Raw genomic sequence first — 22366 nt, 5'->3', positions numbered from 1 at the left:
GCTGTATGTGCACCAAACACAACTTGCACACAGCACCACAAATCTATGTTATAGTACATGGAACAAGACACAAGTATACAACATTATCTGTGAAGAGTCCAAAAGTCAAGGCAGGCATTTGAACTGGAGTTCAACACCCTCAATGTTAAGTTACAAGTTAGCTGTGCATGATCCAACTCTTGTAGTCCAGTATTCTTAATAATAATAAGGGACCAGGGGGGAGTCCATCACACACAGATACCTCTCAGATACACACAGACATGTGTGGATCCCCCAATTCATCATTATCATCATCACAACACTTGTACTACACTTGTACAAGTGTTTCTGTGTAGTTCAATAACACTTGTAGTGCAGTATTCACAAAAATAATAACGGGGGGTGAAAGCATCACACACACACACACACACACACACTTGCTGCTCACATACACGCACATGCACAGAGGCCCCAATTCATCAACATCATAACATTTGCACTACAAGTGTCCTTGTACTACTGTTATACTGTATACTGTGTTAGTGGATCTCCCAATTCAACACCATCACACAATAATTGTGCAGCACACAATACTGTGTAGCACAATAACACTTGCAGTGCAGTATTCATAATAATAACCAGGGGGTGTGTGTGTGAGTGCATCTCTCTCGCGCACACACAAAACCCTGCCTCTCAGAGACACACACGCGTGTGGATCCCCCAATTCATCATGACCATCATCACACCTGCGCTACAAGTGTTGTTGTACAACACGATCAGACTTGCAGTGCCGCATTCATAGCCATTACGAGAGGGGGCGAGTGCAACACACACACATAGTCACACAGACAAACACAGAGCTCCCCCTGCCCCTGCCCCTGCCCAGTGCCCGCCCGGAGCGCACCGTGTTGTAGAACTCGGCGATGGAGGGCACGATGGTGTAGTTGTCCTCGCACCAGTCCACCTCGGAGCTGCCGGCCCTCAGCTGGTCCCACAGGTGGGGGGTGACCATGACCCGCCCTGGCCGCACACAGCCTGCGCCGCCGGAGCCGCGTCCCCACCAAACAGCACAGCACAGCACAGCACAGCGCGCTCCCCGCCCCGCCTCTCCCTCCAGCTGATCCGTCCCCTCCGGTCCCTCCTCGGCACGCATGTGCACAGGCAGCCCCCCCCCCCCCAAGCTCGCTCGCCGGTCGCTAGCCACGCGATGCGTGACAGCCACGTGCGCGCGCACCAGGCGCGCGCCCCGGGTCTCTCTGCGCAGAGGCTGCGGGCAGTCCCGCTGCAACGCGGCCGGGACTGCCTCGGAGTAAGTCCCGCTGCGGTCAGTGGGGCTTCCTCCCCGGAAAGTGCGGGGAGGGTTGTAGCCTGAGAGCGCAAGCCCATGCATGCCTACTCAGAAGTAAGTCCTATTAGAGCCAATGGGGCTTCCTCCCCGGAAAGTGCGGGGAGGGTTGTAGCCTGAGAGCGCAAGCCCATGCATGCCTACTCAGAAGTAAGTCCCACTGTAGGCAATGGGGCTTCCTCCCAGGAAAGTGTGGGTAGGGTTGTAGCCTGAGAGCGCAGAAGTAAGTCCCATTATAGTCAACGGAGCTTACTCCCAGGAAAGTGTGGATAGGATTTTAGCTCTAGAGTGCAATTCTATGCTTGTCTACTCAAAAGTAAGTCCCGATGAAGTCAGTGGGGCTTATTCCCAGGAAAGTGTGATAGGATTTGCAGCCTTATCTGGGAATCAGCCTGCATCAGTCATCTGTACAGTGGCAAGTTCTGTACAGTGGGAAGTACAGAACTTGCAACCTCTCCTTTACTTCCAGCCTCACCATTGATTCTATTATTAGTAATATTATTTAGTATTATTGAATGCTTGCCCAAATGAAAACCTCCCTCCATGTAGTGGAACGCAGAGAGAAGACTCTGCCAAGCTTTTTCTGTGATGTACTAGCTTGCTAAATTGAGGCAGAATTTTATTTTTGTATTTTTTAAATGGGAAAGCATCTGAAACACAAACCTCCCAGTCTGCAATCTGTACATTCCAGAATTTCCTTCTTCATAAGGCGCACATAAGGCACACATAAGATACATTGTGCTTCTTCAAAGTGCCTGAATGTCTTTTGCAATTCAGAAAAGGCCGCATCAGAACCCTCAAGAAACTGGGTTTAATTCTGAGGAAACATGCACAAGAGGATCCCACTATATGGCATTTTGATTCTATTTTTCCAGGATGCACGAGATGGCGGCTCACAATTAAAACATTCAAAAACAACCTAAGCACCTCCCAAAAATGAAAAAACACAATAATAATAATAATAATAATAATAATAATAATAATAATAATAATAATAATAATAATAATAATAATGAAAGCAGGAACAGAAATAGGGTGAAAACTTTTCCATGCTGAATTTACTTCCCTCAGAATCATGACTTTATCTTTGAGCCAATGTAGTGTCCATTGGCAAAACTCTAAAACAGAAAATAGAAGCAGCCTAGGAACAGGGTCCCCTTGTTATTTCAGCAAATGGAAAGCTCAGAAGGTCACCCAAGTTCATTATGGGCGCAATCCTAACCCCTTATGTCAGTGTTTTCCAGCACTGGCATAGCTGTGCCAATGGGATGTGTGCTGCATCCTGCAATTGGTGTCACTCACGGAGGCCTCCTTAAAGCAAGGGAATGTTTGTTCCCTTAACTCAGAGCTGCATTGCCCTTATGGCAGTGCTGGAAAGCCTAACCATAGGAGTTAGGATTGCACCCTATGATTCTAGAATGCAAGAGAGAAGCCATCCTAGGCATGCTCACTTTTGGGGCAAAACATTCACCCTGGACCATTAGGAATTTACAACAAGCTTCAAGCCTTTTTAAAAGCCAGTAAAAAGTAATAGTCCCCAAGGGGTTACTGCCGATAGCTACGACTTTGAGGGTTTGTAGAACTGAGTCAGTTGAGCTGCAAAGAGGCAGGAATAAGATCAGTTTCATTATCTAAGCTTACTGGAATTAAATCTAAATTGCCATGGCTATAAATAAACACTAAGAACCTAAGACTGCAATCCTTAACTCACATTTTAGGGAGGGGGCAACCCAATCCTATATTTCCTGGTGCCTGCTGTATCCAGCAGGTGCCAAAACAGCTACTGCTGTATCCAGCAGGGGGCCAGGAAGCTACTGGGAATCTTCTTGAGGAAAGCTCTGGCCCCAGCAATGGGTCTCCTCCTATCTGCGCTGGCTATTTTGCTGTTGTAGATTCAAGAGAGTCCCGAATCCGGCTGAGACCTGGTCCCCTCCCAACCCGGGCCCTCCACCCTGCCCTCGTTCTACCCTCCCCACCCCCCCAGAGGCCGCACTGCCACACAGTGGTCTCACTTGCCCCTGGCGGCAATGTGTTCTCCTGCTGGTGCTGGGCCTAGTGCCAGCACTCTCTATTCACTGGGTGTCATAAATGTTATGGCACCCAGCACTGGTACTAGGGCTCCGCACCAGCGCTACATAAGTATAGGATTGGGCTGTAAAGCCCATTTAATTCACTGGTACTGCTGAGAAAACGTGATTAGATTGCGATGTTTCCCTCAGTTTTGCTTTTTTTAAAATATCAGACCATGCTTCTCCTTTTTCTTTTGTTCATAAGTAAAAAAAAAAAAAGCCCTGCAATTGGTGCCCCCATCCTGTTTCAATGTTCTGGATAAGCTAAAAGCAATGTCACTTGCACAGTTTCGCATGCTTGTGAACTCTGGGAAGCTGTGAATATGAATCACAGAGGAATGACCCAGGCCATTGAACTATATCAATAGAGTTTGTTTTTGAAAAAAGGTATATTTTCTTCTTATTGACTGTGACGTGTTCTTGGCTACATACAGGTCATTGTGATTGTTGTCCATGTGGAACAGAATAGAGGAGTGCTTCTATTGAATAAGCAGCTGAGAAACTAATCTACAGGAAGTATTTCTAGGAAGAAGCTGTCCAGGAGACAGAAGATGTCAAGCAAATGAGCTCATTGTAAAAAGGAACTGTATGTTTTGTCACAAGTGCAAGAAACGGATGGAACCGATGAACTGCACTGAACTGTTATTGCAAATAAAGATACAGTATAATAATACATTAGCATCATCTTCTACACCAGTTGTGTGTGTGAGAAGCATTACTTCCAAGCATTTGTGTCATTTTCCAAGTGAGTCTGATCCTTGCAGTGATTTGCGTGAGTGGAACAATTATGGGAACAGTATATGGAGAACCTGGAGTACACACTCCTCTCATGGGAAGAAATGTGTGATGGGTGACTTGAACATTGTATAGCCAGATGCATCTTTCCTGGGCCATTATTGGGTTAAGTCAGTGATTCCATCACAAATGGCCTAGTTGGTCAAGGGAGCCACCAGTCTAAAATGTTTGGGAACCAGTGGGTTTAGAGCCTGATCCAGAGCCCTGTGCACCGGCTTACCACCTGCGCGCATTGTTGCAAACATGCTGAAAAGCATGTCTTCAACCATTACTGCTTGCTCAGCACCGAAGCTAGCCTAGCATGAGCTTGGCCCGTAGTCTTGCCACCTTGTGGCTCACCCAAACTACCAAGCAGCAGAGAGGTGAGTAGGGATGGGGGAAGGTATTCTGGGATTGGGGAGGGCAGGGAGGAGGCATGGTGGCAGAGGGAGCAGGGTGGGTGGGGGCGGGACCAGTGGAGCTCATCTCCACTGAATCCTGAGCCCCATGTCAGCCTTGCGGCCCGACAGGACTCTGTTTCTGCGCCAGCTCAAGAGACACTGCAGAATTGAGTAGCCCCATTGCGGGGCTGCTTCCCTTATCGAGGGGAAGGGGAGAAAAGTCTCCTTCCTGTGAGGAGCTGCTGCGGGCTGCCCAGCACACCTTGGTGCCACGATAACTGTTTTGGCACCACGGCAGCCTCGCACACTGCAAAGTTCAGGATTGGGCTGTAAGTTCTCCATTTCTTATAGTCATTTTCAAATGATGAATTTAGGAACCACCTTTGCATTACAGATATTTTGAGATGATAATAAAATTCACTGTACAGCAACATTTGTAAGTGGGTTGGATTCAGACTTTGGATCAGTTACCCTCTCTTTTTAACTATCTAGGTAGCCTGCATCCTAGGGCAGTGTTTCTCAAACTGTGGGTCAGGACCCACTAAGTGGGTCGTGAGCCAATTTCAGGTGGGTCCCCATTCATTTCATTATTTTATTTTTAATATATTAGACTTAATGCTACCATATATGTGACTTCATCTGGGGAAATCTTACAGCTCTGTACTTTTAACAGGCTACTATGTATATTCTTTTTACAATGATAGTCAATGGGACTTACTCCTGGGTAAGTGTGGGTAGGATTGCAGCCTAGAATTGTTAAAAATTTTCCTGTTTGATGATGTCACTTCCGATCATGACATCACTTCTGGTGGGTCCTGACAGATTCTCATTCTAAAAAAGTGGGTCCCAGTGCTAAACATCTGAGAACCTCTGTCCTAGGGGGTTGGATGACTAGATGATCCCAAAGATTTCTTCCAGCTCTCACAGGATTCTAGCAGAGTTGAGGATTAGAGGAGGAGAGAGACCAGAACTCCTTAGCAGGAGGGAAGGAAGAAAATTTTATGTATATAAATATGTCCAGCGCTAAAGGGGGAACCCAAATAAGAGCTCAGCTGGATGGGTGATCAGTTCCCACTTGCTCCAACTACCATCTGTTGGTCTTCATGGATGGGGGAGGACTCTAACAAAGAATCTGCTTCCAGCCAGAAATAGCAGCTAAAAAAACCTTTGTTTTACAGGAAGTAGGGATGACCCCTAAGTTCCCTACTTAGCACTCACATGCCTTTCTTGCCCACTGACCAGGCACACTGCAGCACTAAGATGATACAACCTAGGGTGGGAGAACACAGAGGAGTATTTACTAGGTTTCCTTTGGAATTGTTCTTTAATCCTCCTAGGTGGTCCTTCCCATAATACTTCATCTCCAGGGTGGGCCATCTCTTGTTCAGTGGTGGTATTCTGCCTGGAAATTCCACCTACCTGTTGTTGCAACGTTCTTTGGGGAGATACACGGGCTCTTCATTTTTGGGAGAATACATCTAAATCTAAAGGGCTGTCTTCCTAAATAGGATACATCTGGGGCAGAGGGGCCACCTAAGGGCCCAATCCTATCCAATCCTATCCAGTGCTGTTGCTGCTGTACCAATGGGGTATGCACTGCTTCCTGTGCTGGGGAGGCAGTCACAGAGGCCTCCTCAAGGTATGGGAACATTTGTTCTCTTACCTCGAGGCTGCATTGTGGCTGCACCGGTGCTGGAAAGTTGGATAGGATTGGGCCCTTAGTTGTCTGATCCTGGGAGTTCAGTCTGTCTGATCAATCAGCCTTTAGAAGTGGCTCAAAGTTCACAGCTGTCCCAACTCCTGCCCTCTTATCTTTCTTTGACTCTGGCCACCAGCCAGTTCCCTTTTTCTCTGGCCAGCCTTTCATCACAGCACCTCCTATTAATCAAACTACATTTTTTTAACAGAGATAACAGAGCTCCAGGGAGGGGAGATAGGGAAGGGAAAGAGGATAGAGGAGGCCTTGCTACTAACCAGCTATGGATAAGATGAATACACAACATAACAAAATAACATGGCAACCCCACTGCCCTCTTCTCACATGAAACATCATACTAGACTACTGTATAGTCATCTTATCTTAAATCATGCTTTTAATAAAATCCTGTATAGTCTTAGAATTAATATGCCATTTCCCTATTTTTATATTCTAGGGAGGAACTTCATCTTTCTCCGAGGAGCAATGTTAGATTCTTATTTTTTTTTAAAGCTGGAAGATGATCAGGTGCACATATTTGTTTTGTGCCTAGTCCTCTCTGAGCACACTTCACACATCTTTAGCATTTTGTAGTGCTGATGTAACAAAGGGGATTGAGGAAGAGGACATGGGGGGGGGAAGCAGGAAGCAAAGGAAACAGGAGGTGGCAGTGATGGAGAGCTCAGAGGAGAGAAATCAAGGGAATGAGCAGTCTGCCAGCACTCTGATGACTCAGAATTCCTCAAAGTCCAAGGGTGGTTTCTTTGTTCTCCGCCCACTATGTTCAGAGAGGTAACTTTATCCTATTGCCCTGTAGTTGAGCGCACTCTTTCAGCAGTACTGGTACTGGTAGAGCTTGGCCCTGGTTCAAAGTGCCAGAGAAAACAGAGTAGGTCTTTGAGGACTTTCAGAATATCATGTTCTGATGCCTTTGTGCTTGATTTGTCAGCTTCCTGAGATGTTGGTCCGTTGGCACTCTAACTATTAGGGGGCACAGGCAGAGGGGGGCTCATCCCCTTTTGCTTTTATTATGGCCTTCTTAGTAACTTTGGATGGCTGTTAGGGACCATGATATGGTTAAAATGGGAGAGAATCAGAGGTGCTTATACAGTTCTTTAAGAGCCCCCCTACTTCTTCCCCAATAATTCAAGTCCTCTTGGAAGAAGAATGTTGGACAGGATGGTATGTATTTAGTTCTTTGTTACTTGCACACCTGGCCTTTCTTCTAGGTGGAACTCAAGTCAAGGTACATGGGGGAAATTTTTATCTGACCCAGACGGCTTCTTCCTGTCTAATACTTGATATTTTTAAGGAGCAATGCACCATTAATAGTGCAAGCTGTGCATGTCTACTAAGAAGTAAGTCCTATTGAGTTCAGTGGGTCTTCCGGGTAAATGTGTATAGGGTTGCACTTTAAGTCTCAGTTCCTTTTATGAGCCATACTGCCAAAATTCACCTGCCTGTCCTGGAATCTAACTATATACCTCCAGCCAACAGCACCCTTTTGTTGTTTATGTAGGCCCAAAATATCAGTCTTCAAGGACTGAATGCCTGCAAATCAGACATTAAAATGAGAACATTCAGAAACCTGGGGTGGGACTGAGGGAAGTGAAAGACTTTTATGGACCAATCCTAACTAAGGTTTATGACAACGGAACGGAGGTAATGGTAATGGTAAATGGTCCATTTCAGAACTGCCACTGCAAACAGCAGTGGTGTTTGTGGCTCTCTGCTGCAGCTGGCTACCAATAGGAGTGCAGATAAGCTGCCCCCTGCACAGGGGGCAGGCGGTGGGACGAATGGGAGAGGGAGGGGGAAGAACAGGGAAGTGTCTGGGTGGAGAGGGGTGCAGCCAGGATGTGGAGTGGATTCTGGTAGCACCAGCATGTGCCAGGATCCTATTCCAGTTCCCTCTCCCCTTCTGTCTCCCTTACTCTCCTTGGTTCTGCATCAGAACAATGGCAGGTTCAGATCCAAGGAGAACCATTCAGACAGTGGAAGCTTGCCCAGGGTGACCAGATGTCATAACTGCAAAATTGCACAAGGCACCCCAAAATGTAGGACATGACAAAATAAAAGCTAAAAACACTCATATATTGATTTCATGTGGTTAAGTTAAACGCTATGGGCTCAATCCAGATGTGCTCTTGGGCCAGCACAAGTCTGAGGAAACCCATAGAGGCCAGGGTGCCTTACCCAGAGGTAAGGGGGAAAGTTTCTAGTGTAGAAATATGATACAAGCTTACTGCTTGTATTTCCTTAGCTTTTTGGCCCCATTGAATAAAATTGGTGTCTATTTCCTCGGCAACCATGTGTATATATGCACCCCATCTTAGATCAAGATGGGCCACTTAACACCAGTTAGTTGCTGGAATCCTTGCAGGTGAAAATATACGCAGCGCCTTCTCTCCAGCAGCCACTGTTTGGTGGCATTCCACTCTCATGTTGTGTTTTGCTTTGCTTTGGCTGGAAGGCCTGATTGACTGGACAAAGCTGTGGGTCAACAGCTCCTATTCTCCCCATTCTTGTTTCAATTTGAGTCATAGTATGCAGAAGGTACTTTTGCTGAGTGGAATGTGTGCTTTGGTCTTATGTGTGCTTTGGTGCTTTGAAGAAGTCTTAGATAAATACAAGGAAGAAATGTCCATCAACAGCTATTAGCCAAATTAGTCCAAAATGGAACTTCCATGTTGCACAGGGAGCATATTACTCATTTCTCATTCTGGGACAAACAGGAGGGGTTGTCGGTCTCCTTCTTGTAGGCTTCTCAGGAGCATCTGTCTGGCCATTGCTGGAAATAAAAAAAAATGAATGAGAAGAATTGTGGTTTGATCCAGTGAGCACAAGTGCATATTCAGGGTGAAACTGGTCACTTCTTAATAGTGAAGAGATCCTAAGTATACACTCCTGCTTTGTAATTGAAAGCTCGTCAGTGGACTATGGGAATTAAACAAAGGTATAGTTAAAGGAAATAGACTACGCGTGCTGGAGTCAATCCACCCCCTAAGTTAGGGGATAGCTTCATGCATCAGAAAAAGCGAACTCTTTAGCTGATGAAACTGTATGCCATGGATGCTGCAAGGCCCTTTGCTGTTTTTTTCTTTTCTTTCCTTTTTTGACACAGACTCACACGTTTAATAACAAATGGAAACTTTCTGGAATCCACAAGATCCATTACGATAATCTAGTGAAAATGTTGGGAGGATTTGGCACATTACCTGGAAAGTTGATCTGGCCAACCAGTGTGACGACATCTCCTGATGGTGACTTGGTGGTGAAAGACAGTGGAACTGGACACATCCAGATCTACAGCCCTGATGGTGATTTTAAGCAAAGGTTTCCGTATGGCTTTGAACCGATAAAAGGGATGGGAGATGTCACGTGCATGAGAAGTGGTGTGATACTTGTAACGAATGGAACTAGAATCATCCAGCTCTTCTCTAAAGATGGTGAGCTGATCCACGAGCTGAAGTCTCCAAAATTAACCTGGCCGTATTCATACGGTATAACAGTCATGCAGTCCAACAAAATTGCTGTGTCTGACTGGACTGATGGAGGAAAAATTAATATAATTGGAGTGGATTGGAGAATGAACGCCATCCTGAAGACAAATGCGATAGAGGGATTTCATAGGCCTGTGCGCATTGCAGTCAGTAAGGTACAGTATGATGCCCGGCAGGGCCAAACTTGATTCACGAATCTGTTTATTGATTGATAGCACAGAACACATCGTATCCCTAGCCTAAATATTAGAAAGTGAAGTCAGCAATGTCAAACACTGTCACACTGTGGGATTCAGAAAGGGAGGAAATGTCAGGCCCATGCACTTCTGTGATCTGACATCTTTGCTTAGGTGCTCGCTTGACAATCCCATGTGCCTTCAGTCCCACACCCATACCTATAGTTTCTGGTTGTCCACTGCTGTAGAGTGCTTGACTTGATGGATCTTTGAGCCAGCATGGCAACAGAGAAAAATGCTCTGAATTTGTTATTTATGAAAAGGTTTGGGCACAAACCAGTTCACGTTTCAAGAAGAGTGAGTGCTGACCTGTGGCTTAGAAGACAGAAGCCCTTGAACAAACTGCAAATTGGGCTCATACTTGGTGCTCTTTCATACATTGTCCACAATGAATGAGGAGTGGTGACCCCCCCCCTCCACAGGACATGTTTTACGGATGTGTGTTTGTTTTTAAAATGAAAGGGAACCAAATCAAGTGGTAACCCCAAATGGGCCCCAACACAAGTATGCTGGGTGGGAACCAAAGCACCAATAGATACAAGGCATGGTTTGTTTGTTTTTAACCCTTTTCACACTCATTCATTTTCAGGAGTTATTTTTAATTAAAAGGAAAAAAAGTCTTACATTTGTAGACAATCTTGTCTTTACCTATGTCAAGCGGTGGCAGGAGCTCAAATGCACAGCTGCCGCCTAGTGGGCAGCATTTTGAATACCTGTTCTGTCATGTAATAGCTCATCCCAGAGCATTTATTTACTTATTTAAATGATTTATGCCCTGCCCTTCCCCCGATAACATAGCTCCTGTTGTGGGAAGATGGAAAGAAGACACCACCTAATGATTTTTTTGAGTGTGAACTCCTAATGTGTCTGATGTATGCATCCACAAAGCCAACTCACATGACTGAACCAACCCTGGTTTGTTTGTTTGGGCACACAAGCTAAGACTCTGTGTACTGGCAGTGGGGGCGGGGATAGGATTGTGCTCTCAGTCTGTGTTAGTACAAAGCAAGTCCACTGGCTGCTCCTTCTGCAGTTCCACTTTTCAGTCATACCTAGGTGACACACACTGCCTGTCTCCTTGCCTGACATTCTTCTGGTTACCAGCTCAGGATTTACCATGGGTTCAAGCAGTGGATCCAAATGCCACCCATGGAATCTTGAAGATAACATAGTATATTTACCGGAGCTTCTTGGCAGAAGGATGAGGAACAGAATAGAATGTGTTAATAAACTCAAAAGCACCTTTCTAACATTCCAATCCTATCCAGGACTTGCCCTGATGGATCATCAGATCCATCAGTGTAGGTCCAGGACTAACAGCAGGAAAGCCACTCTGCCAATTGGTGGGCTGTAGGCAGTGTGCCAGAGGCGGCATGCAAGCTGCCAACTGAACCTCCTCCATCCTGTGCTGCAACCTGTAAGTCAGAGGTGGGAAGAACAGGGGAGGATCGTGGGTAGTTCAGGGTGGGGAACAGGCAAGGTGGAGTGGTTTGTGGGTGGAATGGGGAGGATCTTGGCTGTGCATGATGAGATCCTATTCCCTTTCCCCACCCTGAACTGCCTTCTATGACAGACTTGTACCTGCAAGACAGCTGGTATAGAACTAAGGACATACAGCCTACAGGTAGGAAAGTAAGGAAAATCTTTACTTACCTCTCTTGGGCTGTCTAGTCATCCCCTCCCCCAGCCTCAGTGTATGCTCCGACCACAGCCCTGCACACTATGGACTGGCAGGGGATAGGACTGGGCCCTGTTTGGGGTGACATTTTTTTAACAGCTAATCCATTAAGAATAAAAACAACAACAACAAAACCACTTCTCTATCTTTGATGGATCAATTTTGTTCCTGTTTCTTCAGAATGAAGACCTGTTAGTTACAGAGGGACAGCTTTTTGGAAGATTCCAGGGTTGCTGTATCAAAGTTATTGACAAGAACAGACATCTGAAGAGGACCATAGGCCCCCGCTATGGCAAAACATTCAGTTTTGAAAACCCTTCTGGGATCAGTGTGGATTCCCCTGGCAACATCTTTGTAACTGACGAAGACAGAAACTACATTGTGATGTTTAACCCAGACTCTTCTCTCAGTGCTGTTATAGTGTCTGAGGGCTTGCAGGGTCCCAGTAGCCTCTCAGTGATGGAACATGGACTGCTAGCGGTGGCCGACTGCTACAACCACTGTGTTAAAATCTTCAGGTACAAATAAACACATTGGCATCTTTGTTTCTTAAAGGAGCAGGCTTGAATAAGTGTTGGCATGTCAGTATCCACTAGGAATATTAGGTCTTTGCCTCTGCGGGTGGATGTTATATAAGGGACTTGCTCTAGAGCAGATTCCCCAGAAGACAACAGCATTTCATCCATACTCCATAGGGTAGCCCCTTTCCAGGTCTAGACACTTGGATTCTCCATATGGAGATGTTCACTCCTTTGAAAGTTCAGAGTTAACAAAGCAAGAGAAAATGGTTTCTGTCCAGCTTCTCAACTCCCTCAGTCCATGCGTCTGCTGCCACAGGTTGTAGTAGGCTGTGCACGAGGTGTTTCTTTTAGTGTCAAAGGCTCATTTTCATACTGGGCCCTTCTTCCTGGTTCTTCTGCAGCTGATGATCTACTTATCATCTATTTACGATAGGAGAAAATGTTAGTGTTTTTAAGCGTTTAGGTTGTGTGCTGCTCCGTACAGGAGCTCCCCTACTTAAGTACATTCAACTTAAGAATGTTCAAGATAGAAACAGGCCTGGCCATATGCTCATAGATAAGTACCCATTTCCATAAGGCCCAAACATTCCCCAACTTATTCCAGCAAGCCCTGTCAGCTTGCTTTCCAGGTAAGACCACACGTTAAGTACTGTACTGTAAGTGTACTGTAAATACATTTTTTCACAAATAATAGTGATGTTGGACTTCAGAACAACTTACAGATGGACTCCTTTAACCTAACTTATTCTTAAGAAGGGGAGATTACTTGTAACACTGCTGTCTTCTCTTGATGTTTCTTGAACCAGATTCTCCATATTCTCCATCGTCCAATAACTTAGGTGAGATATCATCCCTATTGCAAGAAAGTAAATTGGGGGAGGTTGAGTAGGGGAGAGAATTAATGAAATGTCAACACTACATGTTTTAGAAGCTGCATGAAACTGCCACTGTTTTCTTTTATGCGTCTTTCACATTGTAACCCACCCTTCTCCAAAGTAGGGTAAGTCGGCGTATATCAGATCATCCCAGTTTATCTTCAGTTTATCCTGAAGTAGGTTAGGCAAAAAAAGTGAGTGGCTATTCTACTGTCACCCTGAGGGTTTCATGGCTAAGTGGGAATTTGAATCTCGTCTGAATGACATAATCGCACTTGTCCACTAGCATTTTCAAGGGTCAACAATCCAGATATGTATTTTACTGATATAGATATTTGCACATACAAAGTTGTTTCTGTAACCAAAATGCCATAGAATTGTGAAAACTGCCATTTTTGATGCAGTTCTCAGTGAGGTCAGGGAAGTAAACATTTTGAAATAACTATATTTATGTGTATAAATAACTATATATATTTAACTATATATATTATGTCTTCTGAATGTGAAGATTCCGGGGAGATTTGATTAACGTATAAAAAATTGTAGTATGTTATAAAAAATAAAAGCCACCAGTGAAATTGCTGGTGGCTGTATGCATGCGCCAGTAGTGAGGGGTTGGACGCAGTTAGTGGGAGGGATGGGGAGGAATAGGGCGTTTCTGGGCAGGGAGGGGTGGGAGGCAGAATAAAGGCAGGAGTGGGTGAGACTGAATGGCACTTGTGTGCAGCCATATCCAATCTTCCCTTACCCTCCACAGTTCTGTGTCAGCAAAATAGCTGGCGTAGATTAGAAAAGACCCACAGGGAAATCAGAGGCTTTCCCCAGGGTGAGAGAACAAAAATTCCTTTACTCTGAGGAGTCCTCTGCAACCGCCCCACCACCACAGAATGTAGTACACACCTCCTTGGTGCATGTGCACCAGTGGGGGGATTTGGCTAGAATTGGGGCCTTAATACAACAAACAGAAGTTATCATAATACAGTAACAATCAACCCCTTAAGAAAACAACACAACTAGCAGAAAAATCCCTCATTTTCAGGTCTTAATTTCAATAGTAGTTTGGAAAAATCCAACCTACGCAACTCTGAGCTGACCTGACCTGACAGCCACAGTCCAAATACAGTTCCATACTCTTAAACTGGGGAGAAGTTCTTATATTAGTAGTAGTGTACATGTTTTTCACAAAGAAGGCCCCAAGTTCAAGTCCTGACATCGTCAGGTAGGGCAGAGAAATGCTCCTCTCTGAAACTGCCATGAACTAGTTCCAGTCAATCTAGAAAAGACTGAGCTAGTTTGACAGACGGTCAGACTCCAGACAAGGCATTTTCCAATGTTGATGTCAGTCTATTAACTAATGCAGTGCACCTTAGTCTGATCCTGAAAGGCATTTCTTACATTCCTAAATCGCATGTTGTCCAGCACATAGAATTCATTCTGCATGTGATCAATAAACTTACTTGAATTTTCTTAGGTAGCAGAACAGAATGCCAATGCTCCCAAGCATCACTAAGAGGGTAATGAGAATTGAAAAACATGCAATGATCAGATTGTTATTGGGTCCAACTTGTTTTTCTTCTCTTATGATTTCAATATGGTTCTGAATCTCTGACTCATCTGAAATTGAAAAGAAAAACTATGTTTTTAAATGAATCCAATGGAAATATTTAGGTTGGGGCCACTGATCCTTTGGGACCTTAGCCAAACAGTCTTTCCATCTGTTTCGATGGGGCATTTAGAAAGAAAATGGCTTTATTAAATTCTCCTGCATATTTGGGGCATTTGGCATTAATCTTAGAGCCAGGTAAATGATCAGCAGCCACTACCTGTGTCTGGGGCTCACCATTTCTGATTGCAGGTGGAGGGTCAAAATATTTGAAAGTTTCTCCATATAAAAACTCCCCATCCAGACAAAACTTGCACATCAGGGAAAGAATTCCACATAAGCTTTCTCATGCTAATTTGCATGTGCAGGGAGATATTTTTAAATATACACACACATACATTTGTAGAACCAAATGTGCAACCTTCACCCGCAGTCTGTAATGGTTAATCCCAGAAGTGTGTTTTGTGTCTTGGTCGTGATTCTTTTATATCCCATGCTTATGGTCTGACCCTATTCAGACACCACCCCAACGCCAGTGCAACAACCACCTGCCCAGCAAGGGAGGAGAAGGAGGAACAACAGAGCCCCATCAATGCCATATTAGTGCAGGCCACAGCCAGTACTGTCTCAGCCATGGAACCCAGCCATGATACCAATGAGACAGTTTAGCTCCCTCAGTAGGGCAGGCTGTTCTTCAAGCACCGCCAGAGCCCACTCCTGGGCTGCTGCCGCAGCGAGCAAGACGGCTTGGTGGAGTTGGCCCAAAGCATCTTATGTTCACTCAACGCAGCCCAGATATTGACTGAAAGGTATGCTTCCCTCCCTTGCTCCCCAGTTAAGAAAAGAGCTAGCAAGGGGAATTATTAATATACAATGGACACCCACTATACAATGGGTTCCATTTGAGATCAAAGAACTTTACAATGGACTTTTTGTAGTAAAACAAGGCTCACCATACAATAAGTTATTCTATTGTGGGCTCATGAATGCTGCTAATAGGATGTCGTGGATGATAGATAAGCCAATCAGCGATGCGAATGCAAGCATTTTGTAGCGTCTCAGCCAATAGGAGCTTTTTTAACATTGTAGTTGTGTTTGTTGAGGGAAGGATACAGCCTTGTAATTTGAGCATTATAATTACAACATTGTGTAAACCGATAACCATGGCTCCTAATGAGTTCAGTACGCACTGTACAGATCACCTTTTAGAGATGGAAATAGCATCTGAGCTACATTGGTGCAGTTGCACTTGTGTTGCATTGGTGTCTGGGACCCATCTGCCAGTGGTAAGACTTCTGTGATGTGGGCCAGTCATTGCACCAGTGTACTTTGAGCTATACCAGTGTATCTCAAGGATAGGATTGGGCCATTGATCTTGGTTGTAATTTTGCTGTATTCTGCTTTATGTAACTTCCTACAACAAAGATATAAATTCATTTATGTTGTTTGACACTTAAGTCCTTGTGGGCTGCTTGTGTGTGTGCGTAAGAGCCTAATTGTATGTGTGCCTTCCACTGGAGGAACTACCACTTCATCAGCAGAAGGCACTCTACATTGACTGCTCCTGGTAAGCTGGTGGCAGAGGAGTAACAGGAGAGTGGAAGAAAAGAGCAGGGGGAGTTTTGGGGTGAATCAGGGAGGGCAGTTCCAGCAGCTCTGGCATGCACCAGGATCTTATCTCCTCTTCTTTGCCCGGTCCCTCCCCTTTTCTCTCCTCGGTCTTAAACTAGCTGGCGTAGGTCCGAGAAGACCCATATAGGCCATCCAGAGGCCTACAGAGAGGTAAGGAGAGGCCTTGGGAAGAGGTGAACCTCCCTGGCATGACTGCATGGTATAGTGTGGTGGCTAGGGTCGGGCTGTAAAGAATTCAAAAGTAATGTGTGAACATCAGATCACGCTAACTGCACTTTAATTTACACAGTTCTGAGTATCCTGAGACCTGTTCCTCATCATTAGGTGGACTATGGCATGGATCCAAATTTTTTATTATGACATTTTCTAAAGAATATAACAAATATACATTTTGTTCATTTATCTGAAATATCTTGCATTTCACTTTTTTCACAATCTGCTTCACAAAGCAGTTTACAATAAGAGAAAACACAAAAACAACACACATTGTAAAACAAAGCTTAGAACTAACCGACGTAGAAGTAGTAGCAAAGCCACATTCCCCAGAACCTCACAGCCCTCAGCAGCACATCATCACCCCAATGCCAGCCTTTGGTCAAATATCTGAAGGGAAGTGGGGGTGGGAGCCATGTGGGCCTCCAACGGATGGGAAGATGAAGTTTTGTGCCTACCATAGAGAAAGCCTCGCTCTTTGTGGATGCCTGTCTTTCTGCCAAACCCATGCCTCTAAGCCAGTGCTGGCAAGCACTTCCCTTAGGTCTATTGTACTTGAAAGGAACACCTGAGAATGCCAACTGGAACAAAAAGATGGAGAATTGGAATTCTTAACACATTTGAAGGGGCTTCTCTCTATTCAGATTAGGTGCTGAAGCAGTAGTTTCAAAATAGGCCTTTGCATGTACTAATAGCTGCACAACCCAAGAATGTGACTGGGAATTTCCCTCCTTACTGCTAAATCTGTGTAACACACACCTCCCAATGATACTTGGTCATGTGAAGGGGGGCCACACTGCTTGCCTCACAGGCAAAAGCCCACCTGGGTCCAATGGGTGCATATGATTTCCAAGCCAACAAGGGACTCCATTGCAGACGCCAGCTTCAAGGTGAGTACTTTCCTTGATCCTTTGAAACAACTGCGCATGAACCAATACGAATGGGTGCATGCACACAATGGTGCACATTTTGTTAAAGGATTGAATATGATTGCTGATACTAAAGGAAGCGGTGGAAAATAATAGCCAGAAAGCAAGACAGTATGAGACTTACTGCCCAATCCTATCCACCACGTTACAGCATGCAGCCGTGCCAATGGAGGCTGTGCTGCATGATACGGGGGGGGGGGAGCAACTGGACAGCCTGCAACTGGACAGGAGGGAAGTAAAAATATTTAAGTAAATATATTCTATTTACCCCTCGATAGGCAGAGGGGGGGGGGTTCCAAAAAGAAGTGAAAAGATACGGTGTATGCTGGTCACCCCATCCCTCCCCCTCTCCACCCCCTGTGCTGCTCCCAGTTCTCCTGAAACTCCCCCTTCCTGCCCATACCTTGTCCCCACTGCCAACATACCAGTGCAGAGAGTGGAACTGCCGCTGGACATGCCACCCTGTTGTTTGCTTACAGCAGCAGCCCAGAAGGGTGTGATGGTGGCCCAGCTTTTGCGGTGCCATAAAGAAGCTTGCGCTGCCGGAACACTAAGTTGGGCAGTGCAAGGCCCCAACAGGATTGGGGCCTTAGACTGTCCAAGCCAGTGTGTGCTGTCATCACTGCACACACTCTGAAAAAAAAAAAAAACAACAACTATGGGAAACCCGCCCCCCAAAACCCTTTAATGTGACTCAAATTTTACTGAGGAAAAATAACCAAGCAAACAGGAAAGCACAAATAGAGAATGATTGTTGCAGGCATTGTGTGAAACTCATGCATTCTACAGAATGCCTGGCAAAGTATGAAAGAAGCTTATTTTGTTCTGACCTTTACCTAGGGATTTTAGTAGAATGCCTACCCAACTAACCCTAACCCTATAGAATAACTAGGCATTCTAAGGGAATGCCCTAAGCTTCTTCCATACTTTTCCAGGCATTCTGTAGAATGTCTGAGTTTCACACAATACCTGCAGTGCCACACAAGGCAGATGCCATCAGATTTTGCACAATTTTCTGTAGATTGCACAAGAATTCTTGATGTCACCCAAAGGAACTATGATTGATCAATCATGTATATTGTATATAAAACCAGACATTCCCATTAGAGACCCATGGCAATATTATTCATTTCAGTTGTACCATACCGTGTTCTGGTATTGCCACAGGAGAACCTTTAATTTTGATGTTTCCATAGCGTGGTCCAAATGGGTCATCTAAAGTTCAGAATAAAATATCAGTCCAGAGCACACATTTAAATAACAGCATCAGAGAGAGCTCTTGCACAAATAGGAAATGATAAGCAGAAATACCTGTATGCCCAAGTTCACTACATCTGAGTATAAAACATCAATTTCCAAAATTAATTTGAAAAAACAAACCATGTTTAAGTGCTTATCTGTTGTAGCCTGGTAAAAGATAAGAAACCCCACTGCCTGAAAGGATTTTCAGACCTGGCAACTGGGACATGCCAGAGTATGACAGGGAACGCCACTGTTTTAAACAAGTCAACCTTTTGGCTTGCTGATCTCATCCTGACTTTTGATGCTCCCTGGAGCACAAGGATAAGCACTTCTCTTGAAGGTAAGGACATGAGGACCAATTCACACCTGCTAAATTCCATGATTGTGATCATCATTACAAATACACAACAGAACAGGAAAGGTTAGTATGTCCCTGGGCTGCACAAATAGCCAGCAGTCATTTTAATTCACAGCATTTGTTCTCTGATGTGACAAAAGTGTACATCTTTAGATTTCACACAGGATGGGAGGTACTTATTTTTTGCAGGCTCCCCCTTCTCTTTTTGGGTTTGTGTCCACTGTGGAGTGTGAGGCTACAGAGAAGTAAGTAAGGGGATTTAAATCCCCTTTTCCCTTCAAAGCCTCCCAGTCCACACACCCCTACTGGATACAGGGAGTGACTAGTGAGGCTGGAAAGACAGGATCGGGCTCCTAGATTGTTAATCTTAGAAGTGTCACCTAAGGGAAAGCTCTAGTTAAGCTCGAAAGCCAGCTATTTAGGCCTTGAAAGTCAAATGAATAGTAAGTGTGTATATTAAATGCGTATATTAAGTTTTGAAAGTTTCAAAAAAGCATAGTAATTGGAAAAGAAGATCTGGCTGGACAAGTATCCAAGGTCAGGGGTTGGCCTGGTTGGGCAGCTGCTGAGCCCAAGGACTGCTTCTGCACTCATAGGCTTCATGGAGGACAGCAGTTAACAAGGGCCCTCTGAAACCCGGAGAAGGCTCCACAAGAAGCACAAAAGCATACTCCCCAGAGCCACACATTCTCACTCCTTTACATAGTTTTAGGTGGCTTTGGGGACCTTAAATAAACACACTGGACAACCTTCTTTCTAACAGAAGGATCCTGGCCTGGCCATGCACCTCAGGTATGTCACAAGTGATGCTTCAAGCCCATGTTTTTCCTTCTTCTTCCCCTCAGATGCACGATAAATACACCTTCATATTGTAACACAGTCAGGTACACAAGACACATGTGTCATGTGTATATTTTTGGTATTAGAATAGAAGGCCAGATGCAGGGGAGTGGCAGCAAAATGCAAATATCTTGTGGTCTTGTGTGTGCTCCCTGAGGCATCTGGTGGGCCACTATGAGATACAGGAAGCTGGACTAGATGGGCCCTGGGCCTGATCCAGCAGGGCTCTTCTTATGTTCTTATTCATTTTCTCAGTAAACCTGCATCCTTTGATTTTGGAAGTTCCTTCTCTCCCAGTCTCTTTTTTGCAAAAGGGTTTCCTTTTATCCTAACAGCTTCTAACAGCTCCTAACAGATTCTAACAGAATCCTAACAGCTTTTGCCACAACAACAACCCTGATAGGATGTCCTCTCAGTATACGACCAACTTACCATCCAAAGGCTCTTCTGGCGCGGGCTTCTTCTGGCTATCTTGGCTCTGGGCAGTGCGGGCTGAAAGATCACATATATATTTCTTTCAAAACATTTATTCTGGTATATTGCCTCATAATTAATCACAATTAAACAGATGCTTAGTAATCCAATCTAGTTACATCTTTGTAAATTCCCTTGGGCAGCCCAGTCTGCTGTAGCTAATTTGTGAAAATAGTGGATTAGCAAGAAAATGGCATTCTTTGTCTCACGAAGGCAAACACCTGACTTGTGTGCAAACTAGAAACACAGAGGTCAAGGACTGCAGATTTAGATCTGGCTGAACAACCTTTGAGAAAGTGGTGATCAAGATTTTAGGAAGCCCAGTGGCTTCTCACAAGCTGATTGGGTGCCCTTCAGTGAGATAAGTCATAGTGGACAAGCTTTCCTGAAACTTGCCATCTTCTCAGGTAAGGGGTTTCTACAGGATGATATTGGATTGCACTGTCAGTTCATAGGAGGCAATAGTAAACCCAGGACCAGCACTATGTTCTGAGAGACATGGGACAAAGGCTACTTATACAGCTGGCTCGGTGGTAAGTACACAAAGTAAATAAGCTGCATATGATTCAAAACCAATTAAATGCTTTATCAGTGATTTTTTTAATGGTTTAGGATTCAACTTTTAGGATGCAACAGAAAAGACAGAGGCCCTCCTCATCAAGATATCCTCCATGTAGGTACTGATTCATCTGCCCACTCTGAATGGAGTTGCACTCCACCTGCAGGATTGGGTGTGCAGTTTGGGAGTGCTCCTGGACTCACATCTCTCCCTGAACAACCAAATCCCAGCTGTGGCCAGGACTGTGTTGGCTTAACTTTGGCTGGTGCACCAGCTGCAGTTGTACTTGAGTCCATTGAACCTGACCATGGTGGTTCACGGTGGTAAACCTGACCATGGTGAAGCCTTATTGACTTAAAGACTGTGATATGTGCAGAACTTGGGTTCAGTTGACTGCTGTAAATTGGCCTGAGGGGATAGTAGCCTGTACCCTTTCATGAGCCAATAGACAGTCAGTCTGAGTTTGTCTGGAGGAGGACCAAAGGGAAAACTGCTGCAGGAGAGCAGGCTGCAGTACCAGCGGAGGAAAGGTAGAGGCTGCTGTGTGCAGAGGAACTGAGGCCTATAAAAGGGGCTGCACTAGCAAAGAGCAAAGGACCACCAGGGAAGCTTGGTAGCGAAGGTGCTGCAAGGAGTGAGCTGGGAGAGACCAAGCTACAGAAAGGAGCTGAGGAGAGAGCTGCAGAAAGGAGCCCCTGGGAGAGCCTCTGAGAACCAGGGAACAACCATCCAGCCTTTGCCTCAAGTCCTGCTGCCTCCTGCCTGCCTAGTGCCTGCCTCAGGTCCTCACTCAATTGGGGAAATTTGGAACAAGGTTATTTTGTTTGGTTTGGTTCAGGTTCCATTCTTTCTAATAAAAGCCTTAAACTCAGTTTGGTGTTAGTGGTCTCTTTCAATCCTGCATAACAACTGGATTACTGTAATGCACTCTATGTGGGGCTGCCCTTGAAGATGGTTCAGAAGCTGCAATTAGTGCTGAATGTGGCAGCCCAGGTGGTTACTGGAGCTAGGCAGTCTGAATCTGTTGGACCGCTGCTTCAGAGTCTGCACTGGTTGCGCATTCATTTCTGGGCCCAATTTAAGGTGCTGGTATTGACCTTTAAAGCCCTTCAGGGAGGGACTGCTTTCTACCATACATTCCAGTCTGATCTCTTAGGTCATCTGAGGAAGCTCTCCTTCAAGTGTCACCTTTGTCCCACGTTAGAAAGATGGTGGCACAGGGGCAAGCCTTCTCTGTAGCGGTGCCATAATTATCAAATTCCCTACCAGGGGAACGAAGAACTACCCCCACACTCATGGCTTTTTGGCGAGGGCTCAAAATGTTTCTGTTTAGTCTTATGAGTGTGTGATGTGTTGTCTGTCAGCCCACTGTGCCTCTGTATTCCCTTTTTTGTTTTTACTGTATTATTGCTTTATTTTTTATATTGTGGAGTTTGTTT

The 22366-nt window shown here is 45.1% G+C and overlaps 2 protein-coding genes across 6 annotated transcripts in view; one reads left to right on the top strand and one right to left on the bottom strand.

Moving 5' to 3' along the window:
- The window catches only part of ACER2 (alkaline ceramidase 2), a 35537-nt gene extending 34516 nt beyond the window's left edge, over nucleotides 1-1021 (bottom strand). The window contains exon 1 of the mRNA XM_066617384.1: nucleotides 884-1021. Within this exon, the coding sequence (XP_066473481.1) occupies nucleotides 884-991 (108 nt within the window). The 5' untranslated portion in view covers nucleotides 992-1021. The remainder of the gene's footprint in view (nucleotides 1-883) is intronic.
- Nucleotides 1022-1202: 181 nt separating this feature from the next.
- On the top strand, nucleotides 1203-21062 carry LOC136641321 (tripartite motif-containing protein 2-like). 5 transcript variants are annotated; one of them, XR_010793861.1, is made up of 5 exons: nucleotides 1399-1474; nucleotides 3828-4550; nucleotides 9389-9922; nucleotides 11862-13041; nucleotides 20981-21062. XR_010793861.1 is itself a non-coding variant. In XM_066617043.1 (4 exons), the coding sequence occupies exons 3-4, from the start codon at nucleotides 9458-9460 to the stop codon at nucleotides 12207-12209; spliced, it is 813 nt and encodes a 270-aa protein (XP_066473140.1). In that variant the 5' UTR covers nucleotides 1203-1381; nucleotides 3828-4550; nucleotides 9389-9457; the 3' UTR covers nucleotides 12210-13684. The 5 variants fall into 5 exon arrangements, 4 of the variants coding, with proteins under 4 accessions (XP_066473140.1, XP_066473141.1, XP_066473139.1 ...); XM_066617043.1 differs by lacking the exons at nucleotides 1399-1474; nucleotides 20981-21062 and adding an exon at nucleotides 1203-1381 and having other exon boundaries at nucleotides 11862-13684; XM_066617044.1 differs by lacking the exons at nucleotides 1399-1474; nucleotides 20981-21062 and adding an exon at nucleotides 1240-1288 and having other exon boundaries at nucleotides 11862-13684.
- The last annotated feature ends 1304 nt before the right edge of the window (nucleotides 21063-22366 follow it).

Source organism: Tiliqua scincoides, chromosome 2 (assembly GCF_035046505.1).
Source record: "Tiliqua scincoides isolate rTilSci1 chromosome 2, rTilSci1.hap2, whole genome shotgun sequence".
Taxonomy (NCBI): Eukaryota; Metazoa; Chordata; class Lepidosauria; order Squamata; family Scincidae; genus Tiliqua; species Tiliqua scincoides.
The sequence above is the reverse complement of the archived record's forward strand: the minus strand, read 5'-3'. Positions and strand labels throughout refer to the sequence as shown.